We start from the raw sequence: 18,915 nt of genomic DNA, 5'->3' as shown, positions 1-18,915 counted from the left end.
GGAGTTGCCTCTGTTCAGATGCCTCTCCTTCACAGGCCGCAGAGATTGGTCCCGTTTACTCATCTGATTCAGGACACGTCAAGCAGTCCCTCCATGGGTTATTTTTTCCTAGTGCAGAGGGGGAGCATCCCCTCTGCGGTCTGACCCTTGGAAGCAGAGCTGCAGCCACTGGCAGGCAAAGTCTCTACCATGTGCTTTAGCCACTTGGAAAGCATAAAACCTGAAGACTGAAAACAAAGCAAAGAGAGGAGAGGGACAATTTGAGGGCCAGAGGCCCTGATTCCAAGCATCCCCAAGGCAATCTCCGTTTCAGGCTGGATATAGGACTCACCGATGGGCTTCTTTTGGGTGAAACCAGTTCTTCCTTAGACTCCTATGCAGACAGCCTTGCCACAGAGGCCTTTCCTTGGTCAGGTGGTCACGGCTAACTCAACTCCAAAGTGTTTTTGGTACTTTTAGGTTCAGTTCTTCATTGTGTTACGTTGCCTTTTCCCATGTGGCCCCCTGTATCCTCTCCGCTCAGGGGCACCCAACTCTCCATTGCTATGGCTTCACACACCGCCATCCCCCAGACTTCCGCTCCCAGGACGTGCTCTACCACTGTGCCACCACTTAGCCTACCTCCTTTTGGGCTCCATTCACCTTCCCGTTTCCCTATTCTCTTCGTCCTGACATACATATGTTTCTTCAGAAAGACTAGATTCCTTTGAGGGCAAGAATCTCTTTATCCCAACTCCTTTGCCTCATATCACAATTCAGCCGCAATAGGCCCTCCATAAATATTTGCTAAATAAATCAAATAGGAATCCCCATTTCTTTGATGGATCATCCTTGACTAGTGGGGAAAAATGAATAAATTCTTTTTTATTCCTTTGCTGGAGCAGTCTACAACTCTCACCATTTCAGAGGACATTATTCCCCCCTCTCTGGGTATTTAATGTCAACACGTGTAGTCACTGTCCTGTGAAGTGTTCGCCAGGTGGAGTTTTGGTGTTCCTGTATTCATCATTACCTCCTCTCCAGGCAACACACATACCTGGACAACCTGAGTTAAAGCCTGGTGTTGCTGCTGCATTTGCACCGCGGGGCAAGACACCTCCTCCTATATAGAAATTAGGGAATCTCCTTCCTAGAGTATTTATATTTGATTCTGGTAACCAATAAATTTAACTTTTTTTAGCAAATGCTTGCCAGGCATTCATTAAATGCCAGACACAGTTCTGAACGCTTCAGCTATATTAAATCGTGCTTCCTCATAACAACATTGCCAAGTAGATATAATTGTTACCATCAACCTCATTTTGCAGGTGAGGAAATGGGGACACAATGATTAAGGAACTTGCTCAAGATCACACAGTGATTGGTGGCTAAGCTGGATTAAAGTGGGCAGGCTGGCTCCAGAACCCATGTACTAATTGCCGTACCCTGCTGCCTCTCATTGTGATCTGGGCAAGGTCTACCCTGTACATCTGCGCCCTTGGAATCTGAGTTGTCTTTCTCAATCTCCGGGCCCCTCGAGAACAGGAAGGCTCTTTGGTCTGACCTACCTAGCAACATGCTGAGGTGTGCTTAATCAGTGTTCTCATTGATTTATTACCTATGGCTTGAATACAGGCTTATTTATGTTATTTTATGGAGTTAATTGTTCACATTGTAATCAATGCCAGTCCTAAAATTTGGCTCCTTGAAATATATTTCCAAACAACCTAGGAACCAAGCCAAGAATTAACTCTAATTACACATTATACCAGTTTTGAGTACTGGAGATGACTCGAAGGCAAAATGTTTGTGCTTTAAAATTATTAATCTGATAGTAAATAAAATGTGATTTTGCCCAGCAGAGAGATAAAGTTACATGGCATTCTTTTTGCATTGCCCTTTCTAGGTGTCAAGGATCATGTAGGACTTTTTCTCCTAATGATTTCTAGACCTTTTCTTGAATTAATATATGATTTTTAGCTGCCCAAACCCACCACTTGCTGTTCAGCAAAAAAAAGAATCATATTCAAACCCCTCTCTGTGGGTTCACCTCCAACAAACAGAACAAACAGGAAAAACACATGGGGAGAACTGTTTATTTGATGCAGGGGTTATTCATAATATAGTGTGGGACACATTTTGGAGCCAATTCTAGTTGCTTCAGGGTATTTCTAAATTGAATTCCAGGAATAAAGTGTTTATAAATAGTAAGCATAAAAAAAGAATGCATTCATCCCAACCACTTCCTTATGTAGTTCCAATGGCTCCCCTTGCAACTATGAACTCCTTTGGCTAGTTAATTGCTTAACTACTTAAGTTGGTGGTGCTCAACCCCATCAGACACAGCACCCTGTTTTATAATAAATATTTTTAGCCCCTTTAATAATCCTTACATGAAATTCATAAATAATGAAAGCTACACATGGAAGATTTGAACAATAAATATAATGCCTTAATAATGATTAAAAGAGGGACAACAGGGTGGCTCAGTGGTTAAGCATCTGCCTTCGGTTAAGGTCTTGATCCTAGGGTCCTGGGATCAAGTCCGGCATCAGGCTCCCTGTGGGGAGCCTGCTTCTCCCTCTGCCTATGTCTCTGCATCTCTCTATGTGTCTCTCATAAATAAATAAATAAGTAAATAATCTTTAAAAAAAAAACTTCAATGATTAAAAGAGAAATAAAAAGAAAATAATTTATGATGATAGTGTAACTAATTTAATGTGGAAATGCTGTGGTACTATTGTGATAAGAGAAATAATAAAGTCAACAGACACTTGAACCTGATGTGATTCAGCATAATATATGAAGTAATATATGATATCTAAAATATGTAAGAGCAATGTAGACTGATCCAGATGTGCTATATAGGTGATTTAAAGATGGTGACAATGATATGATTTAGCAAACTTATGAACAAATCTTGGTAAAATTTATAATACTGTATAATCTTCCCTCGATTTACATGGTAGTTACACAAGCAGAAAATTTACTATATATATAAACAAGCTGCTTTATGCTTATATGTAAATGCAGTTAGCATCTTGGCTCAGGTTACAATAGGCAAGTTTTCACCTATGTTAAATGTGTGGTAAGGCATTCAGTAGTTCACAGGACATATGGAAATGCTTTGCTGTGCAGAGCTATCCTGAGCACTGTACTACTCTAGCCTTTCTAGCCCTGCCCTCTAGATGCCAGCAGTGTCCTCCACACACTGTGTTATCGGAGAGCAACCATGAATGTCCCCAAATGCACTCTATTGGATGATATCACCCACGTTGACAAGCACCAGGTTACTAGCATTAGCCCCTAATCATAATTATGTCAGTTTATTCGGCTGACTTTTTCTAGTTCTTGAAGACATGCAAGTTTTACCACATGTCTACAGTAAAATCCTTAATAATTGGATTATTTGTGAGACTGAGTTCCATGGAAAGAGTTCATCCAGTACACATGATGTCTAGTACCCAACACAGTCCCAGGCTCTGCTAATGTAGCTCAAATGAGTAAATAGTTTTTGAGTTAGACATTTGGGCTCATCAAAAGATATGTACTATTTAAATCAAATAGTTTTGATACTTTCAAGTATAAGTGGAAAATCTGGAAGCTCACAAGGGAGACTTGTAGCTAAGAATTATTTTTAAAACACCATTCCAAGTGTTTCTGCTTGAATGAATGACATTAAAATGTTTGAAAACATCTGGAACCTGTCAAAGATCCAGAATCTTCATGTCATTTTGAGTAAGGAAGGGGAACATGTCGAGGACTCTATATGAGCTGTGGCTTTGGCCTGAGGAGATTTGCTTAATCTTCATAGTGGTCCGGAGGCAGCCTTTACTAACCCTGTTTTTACCAGAAAGACTCAATAAGGAAATAACATGCCCACAGTAAGTCATTTGGATCGACAGCAAACGGGGTTTGAACCCAGACCTGTCTGATTCCAGAGGCTTTGTCTTTCCCAAGAAATCAACGCTGCTCCTCCTTTGTGAAGTGAGGCAAAGCTAAGTGTGTGTCTATTAAATCTACCTCGGAAGGACCATGAATAACAGCTTTGTGAGATCCACCTGAATATAACTTTACTCTATATGTGGTTGTGGCTGTCATGTCTATTCCATTCCACTCTCCTACTGGTTCAGTAATTTTTATGTTGATCCTGTTCTTGATCTGGATCCAGCATTGAGGGGCTCATGCCAGCTGCCATCAGGGGAGTCTGGAGGGCTGGGACAAGGCCCTCTCCATCTCTGGGTCTCCAGGACCCAGCATGGCACCTCACACAAAGTGGATGCTCAGGCAGTATTTGTGGGGTTGACTTTAATCGAATGATGTTTCTCCTTTTAGGCCTTGGCCTTACACGATATTTCAGCGGGGCTTTGACCTGGTTTTGGGAGAACAGCCTTCTGATAAAATATTCAGGTAAGTGGCTATCTAGGGACTCGCTTGTGTATGTCTACAAGCCCCACGTCCCACTTCCCACTAAACTTTCTTTCCGAGAGATAACGTGTAACCTGGGAAGCACATTTAGCTGTTCCACCCTCCCCATCACAAAAGCACCGGCCCCACACTCTCTCCTGGAGATGCCGTGGAGCACGTTGAGGGCACACAGCTCTGTTTGGGTCCTGGCATCCTTCCTGCCTGCTCTGTGAACCCCAGGAATTTACTTAGCCTCCTGTAGCCTCTAGTTTCTGTGTCTGTTAAGTGGGGCTCCATCATATGCCCGGTTCTGTTGCTGTGGGGAATGTATGAGATAATGCGGGGAAAGCCCCTGGCACTGAAACTGCACAGAGCAGGCAATTAATGTCGGTTTCTGCCTCTCCACTTTGCATCTAATTTGCACCTTTTTCATAAAATCTTGTTCGAAATGAATCTGTCCCACCCCTGCCTCCTCCTTTTCTCAGTTCTCCTTCGTTATTATTTTCTTCTCGCTACTTCCCTCCTAATCAAGTTGGGTGTCTCTGGCCCCTCTCAAATTTCTACTGCCATACCTGGAATAGCACATGCTAGAAAAGCCAATGAGCGAGGAAGGATTTGGGTGCCGCCATGAACTATTGGATTTTCTTAAAGTTTAATTTACACCAGGCTTTAGCTGGAACACGTGTTTATTTCCACACTAAGATCTGATCGTCCATTTATTCTTTCAATCTATCCTTCACTCAGTGTGTGTCTGCTTACTACCAGCTAAGTGTCTGACGTTGTGTGTTGCCTAGCAGCATGGACTTGAATGCATCTCCTTCAACATGCACGCCCCCAAGTAGAGGAAGTAAATGGCCCTGCAGGAGGGTCCGATGTCAAAGGATGCATTAAGCCAGAGCGAGGTACTATGGAAGGAATGGGGAACAGTGAGGAGCAGATGGGAAGCTTGTTTCCTTTTCTCTGCACTCCTCCAATGTGTTGGGTCTCATGTATTCACTGCTCCCCTTCCAGCCTTCCCAGACCCTCCATGTTAGCCAGTCCTAGGTGTTCCATTTTGCTCCTGTATGTGCTCCCTGGAGCTGGCTCCTCTGCCCCAGCTTCTCCTGGCCCTCCTCCCTGCTGGCTCTAGGAGGACTGGGTTTGCCCCTACAGTGTTCTCCTAAGGCATGCTCTTAGCAAGAGTGCAGATTTACAGAATCACTTGCTCGCAGAGCCTCCCCCTGCCTTTTTCCCTCCTGAGTGTCTCTCCCAGGGAAGGCTAGGTCACATTAATGGCATAGGCCACAGGCTGCTTTTGAGGATTTGTGCTGCCCAAGATGTCAGCGATATTCCTTAGACTATGACTTGGGCTTTTAAACTTTCCAACCGTGATTTATCATTTGGCTGACTTTGTTCTCTCTCATTCTGCTGCTGGTCTGCTAGGACCTTCAAAGGGTGATAAAGATAAGGCAGATGGAGAGCCTGGTGGAGTTTGGCTGATTAACGCAGATAAGTTTCCTCTCCCCTAAAAGTCAACAACTAACACTTTGAAAAACTGGGGCCTTAATGAAATTGCTATTAGAGCAGAACCTGCACGAAACCTGTGTTTCCATCCCCACAAACACCATTTATTCTTTTCAAGTTTGTTAGCTGCCAACTGGAGGTGATAGCCAAGCACTAACAGAGGGGTCAGTTGCATGGTTCGACTCTTGCAGTCAACTATTTCAGGAGCCAGTGGGGTGGTCAGTCATCTTGGTGCTTGTGACAATAACTAGTCTCCCTGACACACGCAGTGGGTCATGATTTACCAGTTTCAGGTATTCAGAACTTTAATCGAAACCACTCTAGGATAGGAGTAAACCAACTGCCAGTGACTATTCTGGAAAATTCTATGACCTAGTTGGTTAGTGACTGTAATCTCTTAAAGAAGCTAAAGACTGTTTACTTGCCATTCTGCACACCTATGATTTAGTGTCCTGATGAATTCCAAGCCACTGCACATTTCTGACATTGGAGTCTTTGAGTAGTTGAATTCCAGTTTGTAAGTCTGTATTATAAACTGCTCTTCTCCTATGGAACCTTCCATTCTTAGTCAAATCTATTCCCTACCTGATCCACTGTCCCCAGCAACTTGAACATTTCCTACCCTGTGCTTTTGCTCATCCTCTTTCCTCTAGCAAGAATATATATTCTCCTCCTCATATAAACACTACCTATTTTTGTGGTCTGGACCATTGCAAGAAACTGGTTTAAATGCTGTCCATTGACCAAACAAATATGACTGACACAGTTCCTGACTTCAAGGAATTTACAGTCTCATCTAAGAATTGTCCTCCAGGAGAGTCCCAGGGTGCTTCAGAAATGACCATGGTCTTCCCTGGCACAAACCAATTAATTGAAAAGTTCTGAGACGTGGGATCAGGCCATGAGTGTTTTTTCAAAGCACCATGGTAATTCTACTCTCTACCCAGGATAGAGAAACACTGCTCTAAAGCTTCTCCAATCCACTTTTCCTCCTCCAAATATCTGTAACACACTTACTGTAGTATTTATTTGTCAATTATTTTATCTCATGTTTATTTTTATTTGCCTATTTATTTCCCCAGTGAAATGGTTCTCTTCTTGAGGGAAAGAGTAGTACCTGACATGGTTTTAAATATTTAATATCTAACACACAATTTTGAACACAGTAGATCTGTAGCTGACCATTTCAAGTATTTCCTAAGGACTTGAAACCAGATTAATAAAAGACCTTGATACCCAACCTAACCTTGTTAATCTGCAATCCCAACAGAGCTGGAAAGGACCTAAGCTAGACTCTAAGGGTCCCAGGAAGCTGAACCTTCAGTCTTCTCAGCAAACCCAGAATGTGGCCCCAGAGACTTCCTTTCCATTGTGGCTAGGATCATGCAATTCCACTAGACCCTCTGGTGCCAGGATTGGTGCAGACCAGATTTCTTTCTCAGAAACCTCCCTTCCACATGTGTACCTGTGTCACCAGAAACAACACCTCATCCTAGAATGGCCTGCTCTGGGAAAGAGTGGAGATGTCAGCCCCAGAGCTGTTCATCCATTTCCTCCCATTCTCTTTCATCTCAAGCCACGGTGAGAGTACAGGCTTCTGTCCAGTCCTCGCTGGCAAGTGTTTGCCTCTGAGCAGAAGTTTTAAGTACTAGTTCAGCAGTGTCGTGGGCAGGACTCAGCCTACAGCTGAGCCATCAACTGCAGTGGTCACCACCAGCTGTCATGAGAGAAGGCCCAACTTGGGAAAGCAATCCAGATGCTTTCCCAATTTCTCTTTGGTGGCTTTTTGAAGTCATCCCTGCCAAATCTGTATGAATGAGGGACAGATGAGATTTCAGGACACAGCTTTTTTCTCTGACAGTTTGTTCTATATTTGGTTTTTGGAGTTACTCAGTAAATTTTGCAGAGAAAAGAAAACTTTAGAATTTCATAGGCAAGAGCCAGTATGGGCTGGAAAGCTGCTGTGAGCCATACTGAGTATCACACCAACCCCCACCTTTCCCACTTATGGAGAAGGTGACCTTGGAGTGGTTGCTTAACTCCTCCCAATCTTAGTTGACAAATCAGTAAAATGGAGCCAAGAGACCAACCTCACTGGTGAGGATAAATGGAGCAGCTCTACAAAGCCCCTGCCACATTGAGAGTTCTCAAGTGAGGTTAGTCTCAGCCACACCTGGCTGCTTCCTCTGCAGGGTTTCACCTTGTTCCTACCAGGGATTGAAGATTACACTGTTTTTTTCTTGTTAATGTGGTACAGTGTTGTGTCTCAGAAACTACTATGCACTTTAGAAGTTCCTCACAACGTGAAACCCAGAATCATCTTGACCATTAAATCCATTCAAACCCAGAGATTCACACATATCCTGCTCTAAATGAAGGATAATTTTCACCATCTCTTCTACTTTTAAAGTTGAAAGTGGAGATTAAATACCCCTGTAGCCTATGCAAACCAGAGAACATAACTAAATCTCCTTATTGATCAATCAACAAGTATTTATGGAGTGACCCCCCCCCCTTTGGGCCAAAAATTTGTGTTAGACTGGGAGAAACAAAGATGGCAAAGATCCTCTGCCATCCAATAGAGCACATTCTCCTGAGTGGTGACAGACACAGGAAAAGACGGGGCAAATTCAGCATCTCTGGGGCAGCCAGGGACCATGTATGTACACAGAGGAGCGTCCCCTGCTCAGCCTGAGGTTGAGTCTCAAGATCATGGAGGGCTTTCCGGAAGGGGTGGGAATTTTAACAGTCTTAAAATGACTGGAATCCAGCAAAGAAGAAAGGGAAGCAAATTTAGAAAAGATTTAAGAGCAAAGGCAAAAAGGTGAGAAAATTAAGGTGACTTTAGGAACTACAATTGATTGCCCCATAGAAGCAGGAAGTGTGAGGCAGGGTTTGCTGAAAGGAGAAGCTCAAGAAGTGGGTGAGAATGACATCTTTGGAGATACAGACTTTGTTCTGTGGGTCTAAGGCACTGTCGAGTTTTAGTTGCAGAAAAGCGTGGCTTCCTCCTCCCCTCGAACTGTTGCTGCCTGCGGAGGAAGGGAGAACTGAAATGGAGGGACACAGAACCCTCTTCCAAAAGGAAAATTAACCGTCAGAAATATGCTGGAACTGCCAACTGTTTCCTAAAATCTGTTTCATAAATTATAAGCTACAGGTCCCAGATTTGTTGCTCTGCCTCAGTGCAAACTTATAATTTTATAACGAAAATAGAAAACAAAAATTCACCTCTATGTCCAAATAAACAAATACACTGCTTCCTCCCGGTACCATCCAAATTTGTGTATGTGCTCTCTGAAATAACAGATTATTTATAATACTCGTGGTGCTCTCAGCCCGGCCTGCCTGTTATAACGTTGCCCTCAAGAATGTCCATGCTGACATGCAGTGTCAGCATAACTGCTTGCATGCTGTTGCCTTCGACTCACTTCATCCCTCAGTTCCAAATTCCAGGCTCTTTGGGGCAATCCCTTGCCCTGAATTGGCTCCTTAATCTTGCCAGGTGAGGGTGTGTGTGTGTCTCTGTGTGTGTGTGTGTGTGTGTGTGTGTGTGTGTGTGCGTGTGAAGGGGCTGGCATGCCTTCAATTTTACAGCTGCCTCACAGAAGAATGAAGTGGCAGGTGTCCTCTTCTGTCCCCTACAAACGGGCCTCCCTCACCTGGTGTAGACCCTTCCCTGCACTCTGGCACAGACCCAGCCCCAACGATGGCTTTCTGTCCCCAGGAGTGGGAAGAGTGGAATGCCTCATTCAGAGCAAGAAGCATCTCTGCTACCTCAGTGCTGCTTAATGCAGAGATTGCCCAGCAGGTCAGAGTGAGGTTGGGAAAGAGAGGACAATCTCCCAAATCCTGGCTGCATCCCACTTGCTCAGCGGTTTTGCCTCTCGCCCGGGCACTTGCCTTCTCTCCTTCCAGCTGTTCTAGCTCCGAGGGCTGTCATTCTGGGAGTGGGTGAAAAATCACATGAGCCTCGGTCAGTGGGTATTCTCTGTGGCCAGCATTTCAGAGGGCTACGTTTCTCCTAAAACATTGCGCACCAATCCGTCTGGTTTCCCAGCCTCTCAGACAACCCCAGGGAGTGGAGAAGGGAGTGCGTGGGTTAAGGGAGAGGTAGGAGCAGGATTCTAAAGTGGTGCTCTGTGACCGGCATGCAGATCAAGCCAGGGCTGGGTTCTTTTTAATCGTATGCATTCTTCAATTGTTCCTCCCTCCACATTAAGTTGGAAGGGGCCGCCAGACTGCCACAGCCTTGTGATATCCCACCCACACTGGCTTTTATCCCATAGACTATTTTTGACTGTGAACACAGAGTATTTGAATGCCTTTGAAATAAAATGAATGAATAAATAAACAAATAATCTTTCATGGTTTCCTTAAGCTCTCCCTTGAAATGCTGATTGATTCTTTTATTCCTTTTAGCCCCAGTTATAAGAATAATAATAACAAAAAAAAAAAAAAAAAACACAATCTCCTCTGTCTCCAGAGGGTTACTGCCATTAGCTGAGGGTGTAGGTAGGAGTGCGGAGAATATATCCAGGCTTGTTTCTGTTCATCCTCTTCGCTTCTCCCTGGGGCTCCTGGCTTTGGTCCTTTGTGTGTGCATCGCACAACAACGGAAAAGGGGGAGCTTCTCTCTTCCTTTCCCTTGGTAGCGTTTCCCCGGGCACAGAGAGAAGCCATCGCTACCACTGTGAGCGTGCAATCCGAGGGATGGGGATGGTGGGAGGCCAGCCTGTCTCTTCAATTAAAGTGCTTCCAATTATATCTGACTTTGGATAGAGGAAGCCCAGCTTCACATCTGAAGGAAACTGGAATTCGATTTCTGAGGGCTTGATAAAAACCACTTGCAACAGCTGCTGAGTGGGTGCCATCATCAGTTCTCCCTGCTGGCTGGACGTGTGCACAGGAGTGGGCCTCTCTGCCTCCCTCGGACTCCTCATCTTGTCCGCAGCGTGGCAGGCAGCCCCCTTTCCTGAAGAGGCGGCGAGGGCTGAGGAGCAAGCCCCTGGCGGCAGGAGGCCGGGCCCTGCAGCCGGGGTGGCGGTTCCTCCAGCCGTGACCACGTGCTGTTGGGTGTCCCCGCAGATTCACCTACACCCTTGGGGAGGGCATGTGGCTGCCCCTCAGCAAGAGCTTCGTGATCCCACCAGCCGAACTGGCCATTAACCCTTCAGCCAAGTGCAAGACGGACATGACAGTGATGGAGGACGCCGTGGAGGTCAGGTGAGCCTGGGCCCAGGCCGGGAGGCCACGCTGGGCGCGGGGCGCCGGGTGAGGAGCCGCCCCAAGGAGGGCCCGAGCAGCCGGGAGGCGAGGCTGGCAGGCCGCCTTCCGATTCCCAGGCGGCGGTGCCAGGATCCCGTCTACGTGGGTCAGTGTCCACAACCCAAGGCTCATGCTCTGGGAGCGGCCATAAAATCAGAGTTTGTAAGCACTTCCCACATCCCCTAGGGACTGACAGCAATAAAATGTTAATTTCCTTGCCCAAGTTTAGACCTCCTTCTCTGACCAGGCATTACAGCCTTGGCTCCCTTCCCAGATCTAGAGAGTGTCCATAATTTGTTAGTCCAAGGCTCCGAGTGTGGGTGATCTTTACTTTTGGTGAGCGGGAGCGAGAGGCGCGCCGCGGTTGGCTAGGTAGGCACTGGGGCTGTGATGCTCCCCGCGGCACCCAGAGTCCCCTTGACTCCTCGCCCGTCCCCCCGTGTCTCCCCACAGAGAGGAGTTGATGACCTCGTCCTCCTTTGACAGCCTGGAGGTTCTGCTGGACTCCTTCGGGCCGGTGCGCGACTGCAGCAGGGACAACGGGGGCTGCAGCAAGAACTTCCGCTGCATCTCAGACCGCAAGCTCGACTCCACTGGTTGCGTGGTAGGTGGGTCGGTCCCATCAGGTGGGGTGGGTGATGGTGGGGGCACTGGAGGGGGGCACGGGGTTAGACATAATGCAAATGCACAGATGGAAATACTCCGTGAATAAGAGAGAAGGTGCCTGGCTGGCTCAGTCAGTGGAGCATGAGACTCTTAATCTCCAGGTTGTGAGTTCGATCCTCACACATTGGCTGTAGAGATTACTTAGAAATAAAATCTTAAAAAAAAGAAAGAAAGAAAGAAAGAAAGAAAGAAAGAAAGAAAGAAAGAAAGAAAGAAAACGAGAGAGAAGATCAAAAAATGACCCCTCCCTGGTTGTCACCACTGTCTAATCTAAATTATGAATTTTCTCAAGGGCGCCTGGTTGGCTTAGTCAGTTAAGCCACCGACTTTTGTTTTTGGCTTAGTTCGTGCATGGTCTCAGTGTTGTGAGATTGAACCCAGGGCCCGGCCCTGTGCTAGGCGTGGAATCTGCTTAAGATTCTCTCTCTCTCTCCCTTGGGGCACCTGGGTGGCTCAGTCTGTTAAGCATCTGCCTTCAACTCAGGTCATGATCCTGGCGTCCTGGGATGGAGCCCTACATGGGATCCCCGTTCAGCGGGAATCTGCTTCTCCCTCTACCTCTACACTCCTCACTGCTTGTGTTCTCTCTCACTCTCTCTCTATCTCTCCCTCAAATAAATAAATAAATTCTTTAAAAAAAAAAAAAAAACACAGGTTCTCTCTCTCTTGTGCCCCTCCCCCCACATCCCTCTCTAAAAAAAATTAAAAATAAAGGGCACCTGCATGATTCAGTTGGTTAAGTGTCTGCCTTCGATTCAGGTCATGATCCCAGGGTCCTGGGATGGAGGCCCGAGTCAGGCTTCACACTCAGCAGGGAGTCTGCTTCTCCCCCATCTCTGCCCCTACCCCCTGCTTGTGCTTGCTCACTCACTGTCTCTCTCCCTCAGATAAATGAATAAATCTTTTAAAATAAAATAAATAAATAATAAAAAATAAATTGTGAATTTTCTCTTGACAGAGATGTGAAGCTAATCACTAGTCAGCTAATCACAAAATATTCATGGAGCACCTACTATGTGTACTATCACTATCCAAGGGAAATGTCATGAATTACATAGCAGGATCCTTTGTTTCCAGTCTTACAATCAAATTGGTGAGGGATACCCCCAAACAGTTTGAGAATTAGCTGCTTGTTAGTATGATATCAACTCTGATAAGAATTTGACTACGTTGACTGACATAGGAAACTCTACTCTTGTCTTGGGTCAGATGACATTAAGAAGAGATTTTAGGAGAAACCTAAATGATGAAAGAATGATGAAAGAAGTAAGTCATGCCAGGAATGGTAGACGAAAGTAAAAATACATCCCCTTTGAGACCATGACAATGAACTCCTACTCTGCCACCAAAGGTAGTTTTCTACTTTGTCATCATCTATGGGTACTTTGGCTACATGTATAATATGTGATGCTAGAACCTAGAGAGGCCATTTGGTCGAGAGTGTGCTAAGATCGCTCCTGCACTGGGATGAAGAGTGGTTCAACCATGCAGGTAAAGGGAGGCAGGAGCAGATGAAGCCCACAGCTGCCGGTGCCTCTGTATTGGCGTGTTTGTGGCCATCAACACTGTTGTGTACTGCCAGCCCTCCTTTCTTTTAAGGGCAGAATGGTGCAATCCTCACAGAGAGGAGAGGACAAAGAAGGAAGGCAGTGAAGCCAGACATCAAGTGGGCCTAAAGGAGAGGGAGAGCTGGTTCATCGAGACATGTAGTTCTGCAGTGTTTCTGGGGCAAGGCCAGGAGCCCCCAGCTTAGGGAGAACACGTTGCCTCATCCTGCTTCCCAGTCTGACAGTGCTCCAGTAAGGGGACCTGGAGCAAGGCAAGCTAGGAGGAGGTCAGTCCGTCTCTCATGCATCCCCTTCCCGGTCTCTGAGCACCTGCTCGGTTCCCCGAGCTGTGCTCCATCAAAGAGGGGTGTGTGTCTGGGATCCAGGGTGGGACTCTCTCAGCCCTGAGGCCTCCCCAGACTTTCACAGATTAGACAGCAGCTGGAGGGAGCCTGATCCATCTGAGGGAAAGAAAGTGAAGAAAAGAATAGAAGAGAGAGGAGGGGCAGGTAGGTGGGGACCTGGCCAGTCCATCAAAGGAAAGGAAGCAGAACAGAGGACCATCAGGAAAGGACAAAGAAAAATGTTCTGTAGGCTCTGTCTTCTAGAAGCAGCCAGTAGGTAAGGTGAGGTCCAGGTTCTGTCTTCCAGAAGCAGCCAGTAGGTAAGGTGAGGTCCCACAGCACTCCCCTCCCTTTGGCTGGTCCACTTGCAGATGTCTTAAGCAAGGAGCTTCCCAACTGGGTCCCTCAAGAGACAATTTCACTGTCTAATGGAGCTCCCAGCTGAGATGCATTTTCCCCTCCTATTCAACCTGCATTTCTTCATTCAGATTTCAACGTTTCAGTCCTCACTATACTCTGGGGTCATTCTGAATACTGAAACACTATGTGTGCACATGCGTGGATCCCTGTCTCCACCCCACCCCTATCCCAGCCAGTCCCGGATGAATTTGAGTGTGCTCACACCTTCATACACATGCACATGATATGCTCTCCACCTCCTCCCACCTCTCTGCCCCTTTCCCGAGCCCCGAAGGGTTGCCTGTCAAGTGCCTTCTGTTGGTGATCCTCACCCCTTTTACTTGGCATGTAGCCTTGCTGGTATATTTTTGTACTTTTAACACTGTAATCCGTGAGACAGAGCTAGCAGGAATAGTTCCAATGAATATGCATTTGCAATAAGGCCTCTGCGTTTTAGAATCAGAGCCACTGCAGAAAGTCACCCAATTATACCAGGGCTTGGGATAAGCATAACACTTTGAAGTCACTGGTCCACAGTGGCTGCTGGGGGGAGGACAGGCCAGCTGACTGACTGGCAGGCCATTCAATAGACTGTTCTTCCTTGGCCATAGAACACATGATCCCTGAGATAGGAGGACTGCTGGAGTGAGAGCTGATAAACCGTATCATGACTCTTGGGATCATACTGAGAAGTAGATCAGGGACTTTACCCTGAGCTGAGCTGGACATCAGTACAGTCCCAGAACCAACCAGAGTCGTCTAGAGGTAGACTGGGCACAGAGAACCTGGCACCAAACTGCAGTTTGGGAGAATTGAGCTATTGTCTATGTAACCCTGACATTCAGTTCTCTGGGTGCTGCTGAAAGCCTTGTCAGGAAAGCCATGTTTAATGAAAGGAGAAAGAGATGAGGAACTCAGAATACACTGGCCCTTAAAGGAACCTGCTAGATGTGGGACAAGAGGAGGCACCCGTGTATTTTCCTGATTGAACGCCAGCCAGACAGGTGGGGCTGGTGTGCAATGGCCGCTCAATCTTCATTCTTTCTAGGAAGGCAGGACATGTTTCTCAGTTATGCATGATCTCCCACAGGGTTAATTGCTACCCAGCTAATTGCTCTATTGTTTATGTTGTCTCTGAGGACAGGAAACAAATGCCCGTGAAAGACACAGACCTGTAGAAGCCATAATCACTCTGTTCCAAACCAGACCAGTCTCCCAAGGCAGGAATTGTTGAACCTTCGGGAGGGTTCCCAGAGCCGAGGTCAGCCACTCACTTCTGAGAGCTTGGGTCTTACTTCTACCCATTGTCCTTACTGTGCCAAGGTGGGAGGAGTAGTCCCTCCCTGGGAAGCACAATAAGCAGTGAGTCTGTGTCCTGTGAAGTTCCAGAGGTCCTGCAAAGTTCTGTATTCATGTCCTATTGCTGCTGTAACAAATGACCACAAGTTTAGTGGCTTAAAACAATACTCATTTATTATCTTACTGCTCGGTCAGTGAGAATCCAACATGGAGCTCACCGGGCTAAAATCAAGTATTGGCAAGGCTATCTTCCTTTCTGGAGGCTCCAGGGGAGAATCCATTGCCTTGTCTTTTCTAGCTTCTAGAGTCTGCCCTTGGATTTTGGCTCACAGGCCCCTTCTTGCATCTTTAAAGCCAGCCACACTGAATTTTTCTGGCCATTCTTCTGTAGCACATGCTCTCTGATCTTCCTCCCTCATCCACTTTTAAGGATTCTTATGATTACGTTGGGTCCACCTGGATAATCCAGGATAATCTCCCCATCTCAACTTGACCTGCACAACCCCTTCTGTCACGTAAGGTGATCTGTTCACAGGCTTGGGAGGTCATACTGCTGACATCTTGGGGGCCACGAGTGGGAGAAGGCTGTGGGATCAGGGCAGACTCGATAGGCAGGAAGTCGGTTCCCACTCCCAGCTTGAATGAGAGCATCCTCATTCTCATCAAGCCTATTATTGAGGTTTAAGTTAAAACTTGGAAAGTCCGAAAATTATTTCCAATTCTATAAAATAATGGAAAGTCCGTGCTCTACTGCTCCTTCTTATTCTTCACACTCATCCTGAAAGTGGCCAAAAGATGCCTTTGCTTTGTGTGCTATCTGCATGTGCTTAGGTGAGCAGATTGTGGCCTTGAAAGGTAAGGGGTTGGCTTTCCCGCGTTCTCGTGTAATGAACACATGACCTTCCCCACCAGAGCAGTATGCTCTAATGAGCTTTGAATTACCTAGTGACCGTGCCGCCCTTCTGTCCACACGCTGTCCACAATGGTTTCCCACAAAATGTGTCATTTCACCTCTACTGGAGTGCAGACATGTGGAGACCATTACAGATGACCATATCTCTTTCTCTCTGTAGGACAGTAAGCAGAAGCGTATGCTTCAGAGGCTTTCAGAAAAATAGGGACAGGAAGCTGGAACATAAATTTGATTCCATCAAACTTTCCCCTTGGGAGAAGTCCTGTGTGGCTTGAGCTTACATGTCAGAGCCCATCAAAAAGTCAGGGAAATCTTTATTGTGAAAGGGAGATCGCCATGTAGTAAAAGGGAGCTTGTTTTGAGTAAGCTCTCTGGTTGAATATCTTCTGAATCATCCAGGTAAGGCAAAGGTAGGCTCAGCTGCCGGAAAGTGCTCTTCTTCCTGGGACCCGAAACATGCTCAAGTGTCCATCACTACTGTTCATCTGCCAACAGAATGTCCACCCCATAATCTGGAACTGAAGGGTGTGTGTCTCAGGCTTAGTGAGATTTGACTAGACTCCTATGTAATCAATCAACCAAAAATCATTGGAAGCAAAAGAGAGGAGAGACAGTAAAGGAGTTAAAAAAAAAAAAAAAAAGAAGAGGAGTTAAATGGGGGAAAATCATTTTAATCTCATTAGCACACGATGCCTTAGATGTGATGTAATAAGTCAAGAAGCCATGAGCATCTCATGAAAGATGACTAACCTTGTATATTTTAGGGGGCACAAAAATATGAGTTCATTTATTAGACCTTCTCAATGGGGGAGGGTTGTTGCTATAATAAATCGAAGTTTCTTTTTAAGCCCATAGTTTATAAAGTCTCTGGGACTACGAAAAGTAACCTATGCAAAGGGGTTAATGTATGACCTTGGGGCTCAATCCTGAGCAAACAGATCTCTCTTAAGGAACAAGCACAGAAATTGTCCACAAGTCAGAAGACATGAATGGCCAACATTTGCAAAGAGAAAAGACCAGCTCTTCCTGGAGGCAGGACTTTTCTCCTGACAACTGGGCTCTGGCTGCAAATACTTTTAAGAAGAAGGCATGGTTTGGAGCCTGTATTTCTTTGTATTTAGATTCAGATTTTGAGGAGTCCAGAATGTGAATACAACCATACAAGGACCATGTAGGCGAAAACGAAGACAAACTTATACGTGGGAAATGTGATTGATCAGACTCCTTGGAGAAGGAGTGTTCTGGTTCAGTCAGGGTTATGAAGAAAACTCTATTTTCAGTTTCAGCCTTTTTTCTTCCTGGAAATCTTTCAAAAATATTTTTCTCTGAACTGCAGACCAAGTAAGTTACAGTGCAGTGAAGATAATTGCCTCTTTTTTCAGTGATTGAGGATCTTGTCTTGCCTTCAGGGTCATCGCTCTGGACATTTTGAGTGTTTTTGCCTTATAAATATATGCACCTCTTGTGTGTGTGTGTGAAAGATAAGGGGGAGTGAGACACAGAAAGAAAGAAAGGGAAACGGAGAATTTTAGACTAAACCTACAGATCCATAATTGATCCCAGGACATACTCTGGGAGTTGCTCAAAACAATCAAACCAGCAAACAACAGATCTACAGGATTGCTTTACCTGTTGGTGTATCAAATTGACTCTATTTCTGTAGGGATTCCAATGAATCCACATCTTCTCATACCTGAGATGCTGCACAGCAAAGTAAAAGAGATAGACGTGAACTTTGGGATCAAATAAATCTAGGTCCAAAATCTGATTTTGTCATTTTCCACCTCTATGACCTTAAACCAACGTACTACTTAAGCTAAGTTTACTCCTCTGTAAAATGAGGTGAAAAAAGTCTATCTGTGGTGTGGCAATTGAAGATAATACCTATAGATTATCCTGCACATAGAACTACTTAATTCCCGACAGCTGTTATTATTGTTCTAGCTTTGCTTGTAGGAACAACAACAACAAAAATGCATCTTGGGCAAGGCAGCTAACTATCTTCTCTCCAAATCTCCTGAGAGAGTGTAAATATCAGGTGGTCCAATTTGGCATCGCATTGGGCATCTATATCAGGGCCAGGCAAGGTGCGGCTATGCCAAGCTTTGGAATTCTGGAACAAAGCCTGCTTGGGTTTCATTTGGTGAAGTCTTTGTCAGAAATCATGCTTGCTGGAGCACTGTGAAAAAAAGCAGTTGGTTGGGAAGTTGGGAGTCCTGGCTGGCGAGCTAACTGATGCAAGGGTTGAAACCACAGGAAGTGGGAGGACCACCTTGGTCTCTACTTTGATGGCTTTTCTCAAGCTTTATAGAAGTGAAAAAAAAAAAAAAAACTTATAGCAACCAGTGCAGCCCATTTAATTCCAATCAAACTTCTACATCCGTGCCTGGGCAGCCTCACAGTAGTGAAGCCAGCTTCCTTCTGGTGGCACATCTGGCCTAACAGCTGGACAGCCAAGGAAGGGGCTAGATGGGGGTGCTAACAAAACATGGGGTGCTTTCCTCAGCTGGTTCATTTGCTTGTTTACCATCCTCTGGAACATCTGGGTTTGCACCGCATGGGGCAGCCCTTGGAAGCGACTTTTAAAGCC

General features: G+C 45.7%; 1 protein-coding gene across 1 annotated transcript in view; it reads left to right on the top strand.

Annotated features, from left to right (window-relative positions):
* ASTN1 (astrotactin 1) overlaps positions 1–18,915 on the top strand; it is a 300,455-nt gene that overhangs the window by 195,118 nt on the left and 86,422 nt on the right. Inside the window, exons 9-11 of the mRNA XM_055319541.1 lie at positions 4,315–4,389; positions 10,978–11,115; positions 11,611–11,761. Of these exons, the coding sequence (XP_055175516.1) occupies positions 4,315–4,389; positions 10,978–11,115; positions 11,611–11,761 (364 nt within the window). The remainder of the gene's footprint in view (positions 1–4,314; positions 4,390–10,977; positions 11,116–11,610; positions 11,762–18,915) is intronic.

Source organism: Nyctereutes procyonoides, unplaced genomic scaffold (genome assembly GCF_905146905.1).
Source record: "Nyctereutes procyonoides isolate TBG_1078 unplaced genomic scaffold, NYPRO_anot_genome, whole genome shotgun sequence".
NCBI classification, from domain to species: domain Eukaryota; kingdom Metazoa; phylum Chordata; class Mammalia; order Carnivora; family Canidae; genus Nyctereutes; species Nyctereutes procyonoides.
Note: the sequence above shows the minus strand (reverse complement) of the source record. Positions and strands in the feature narration are given on the sequence as shown.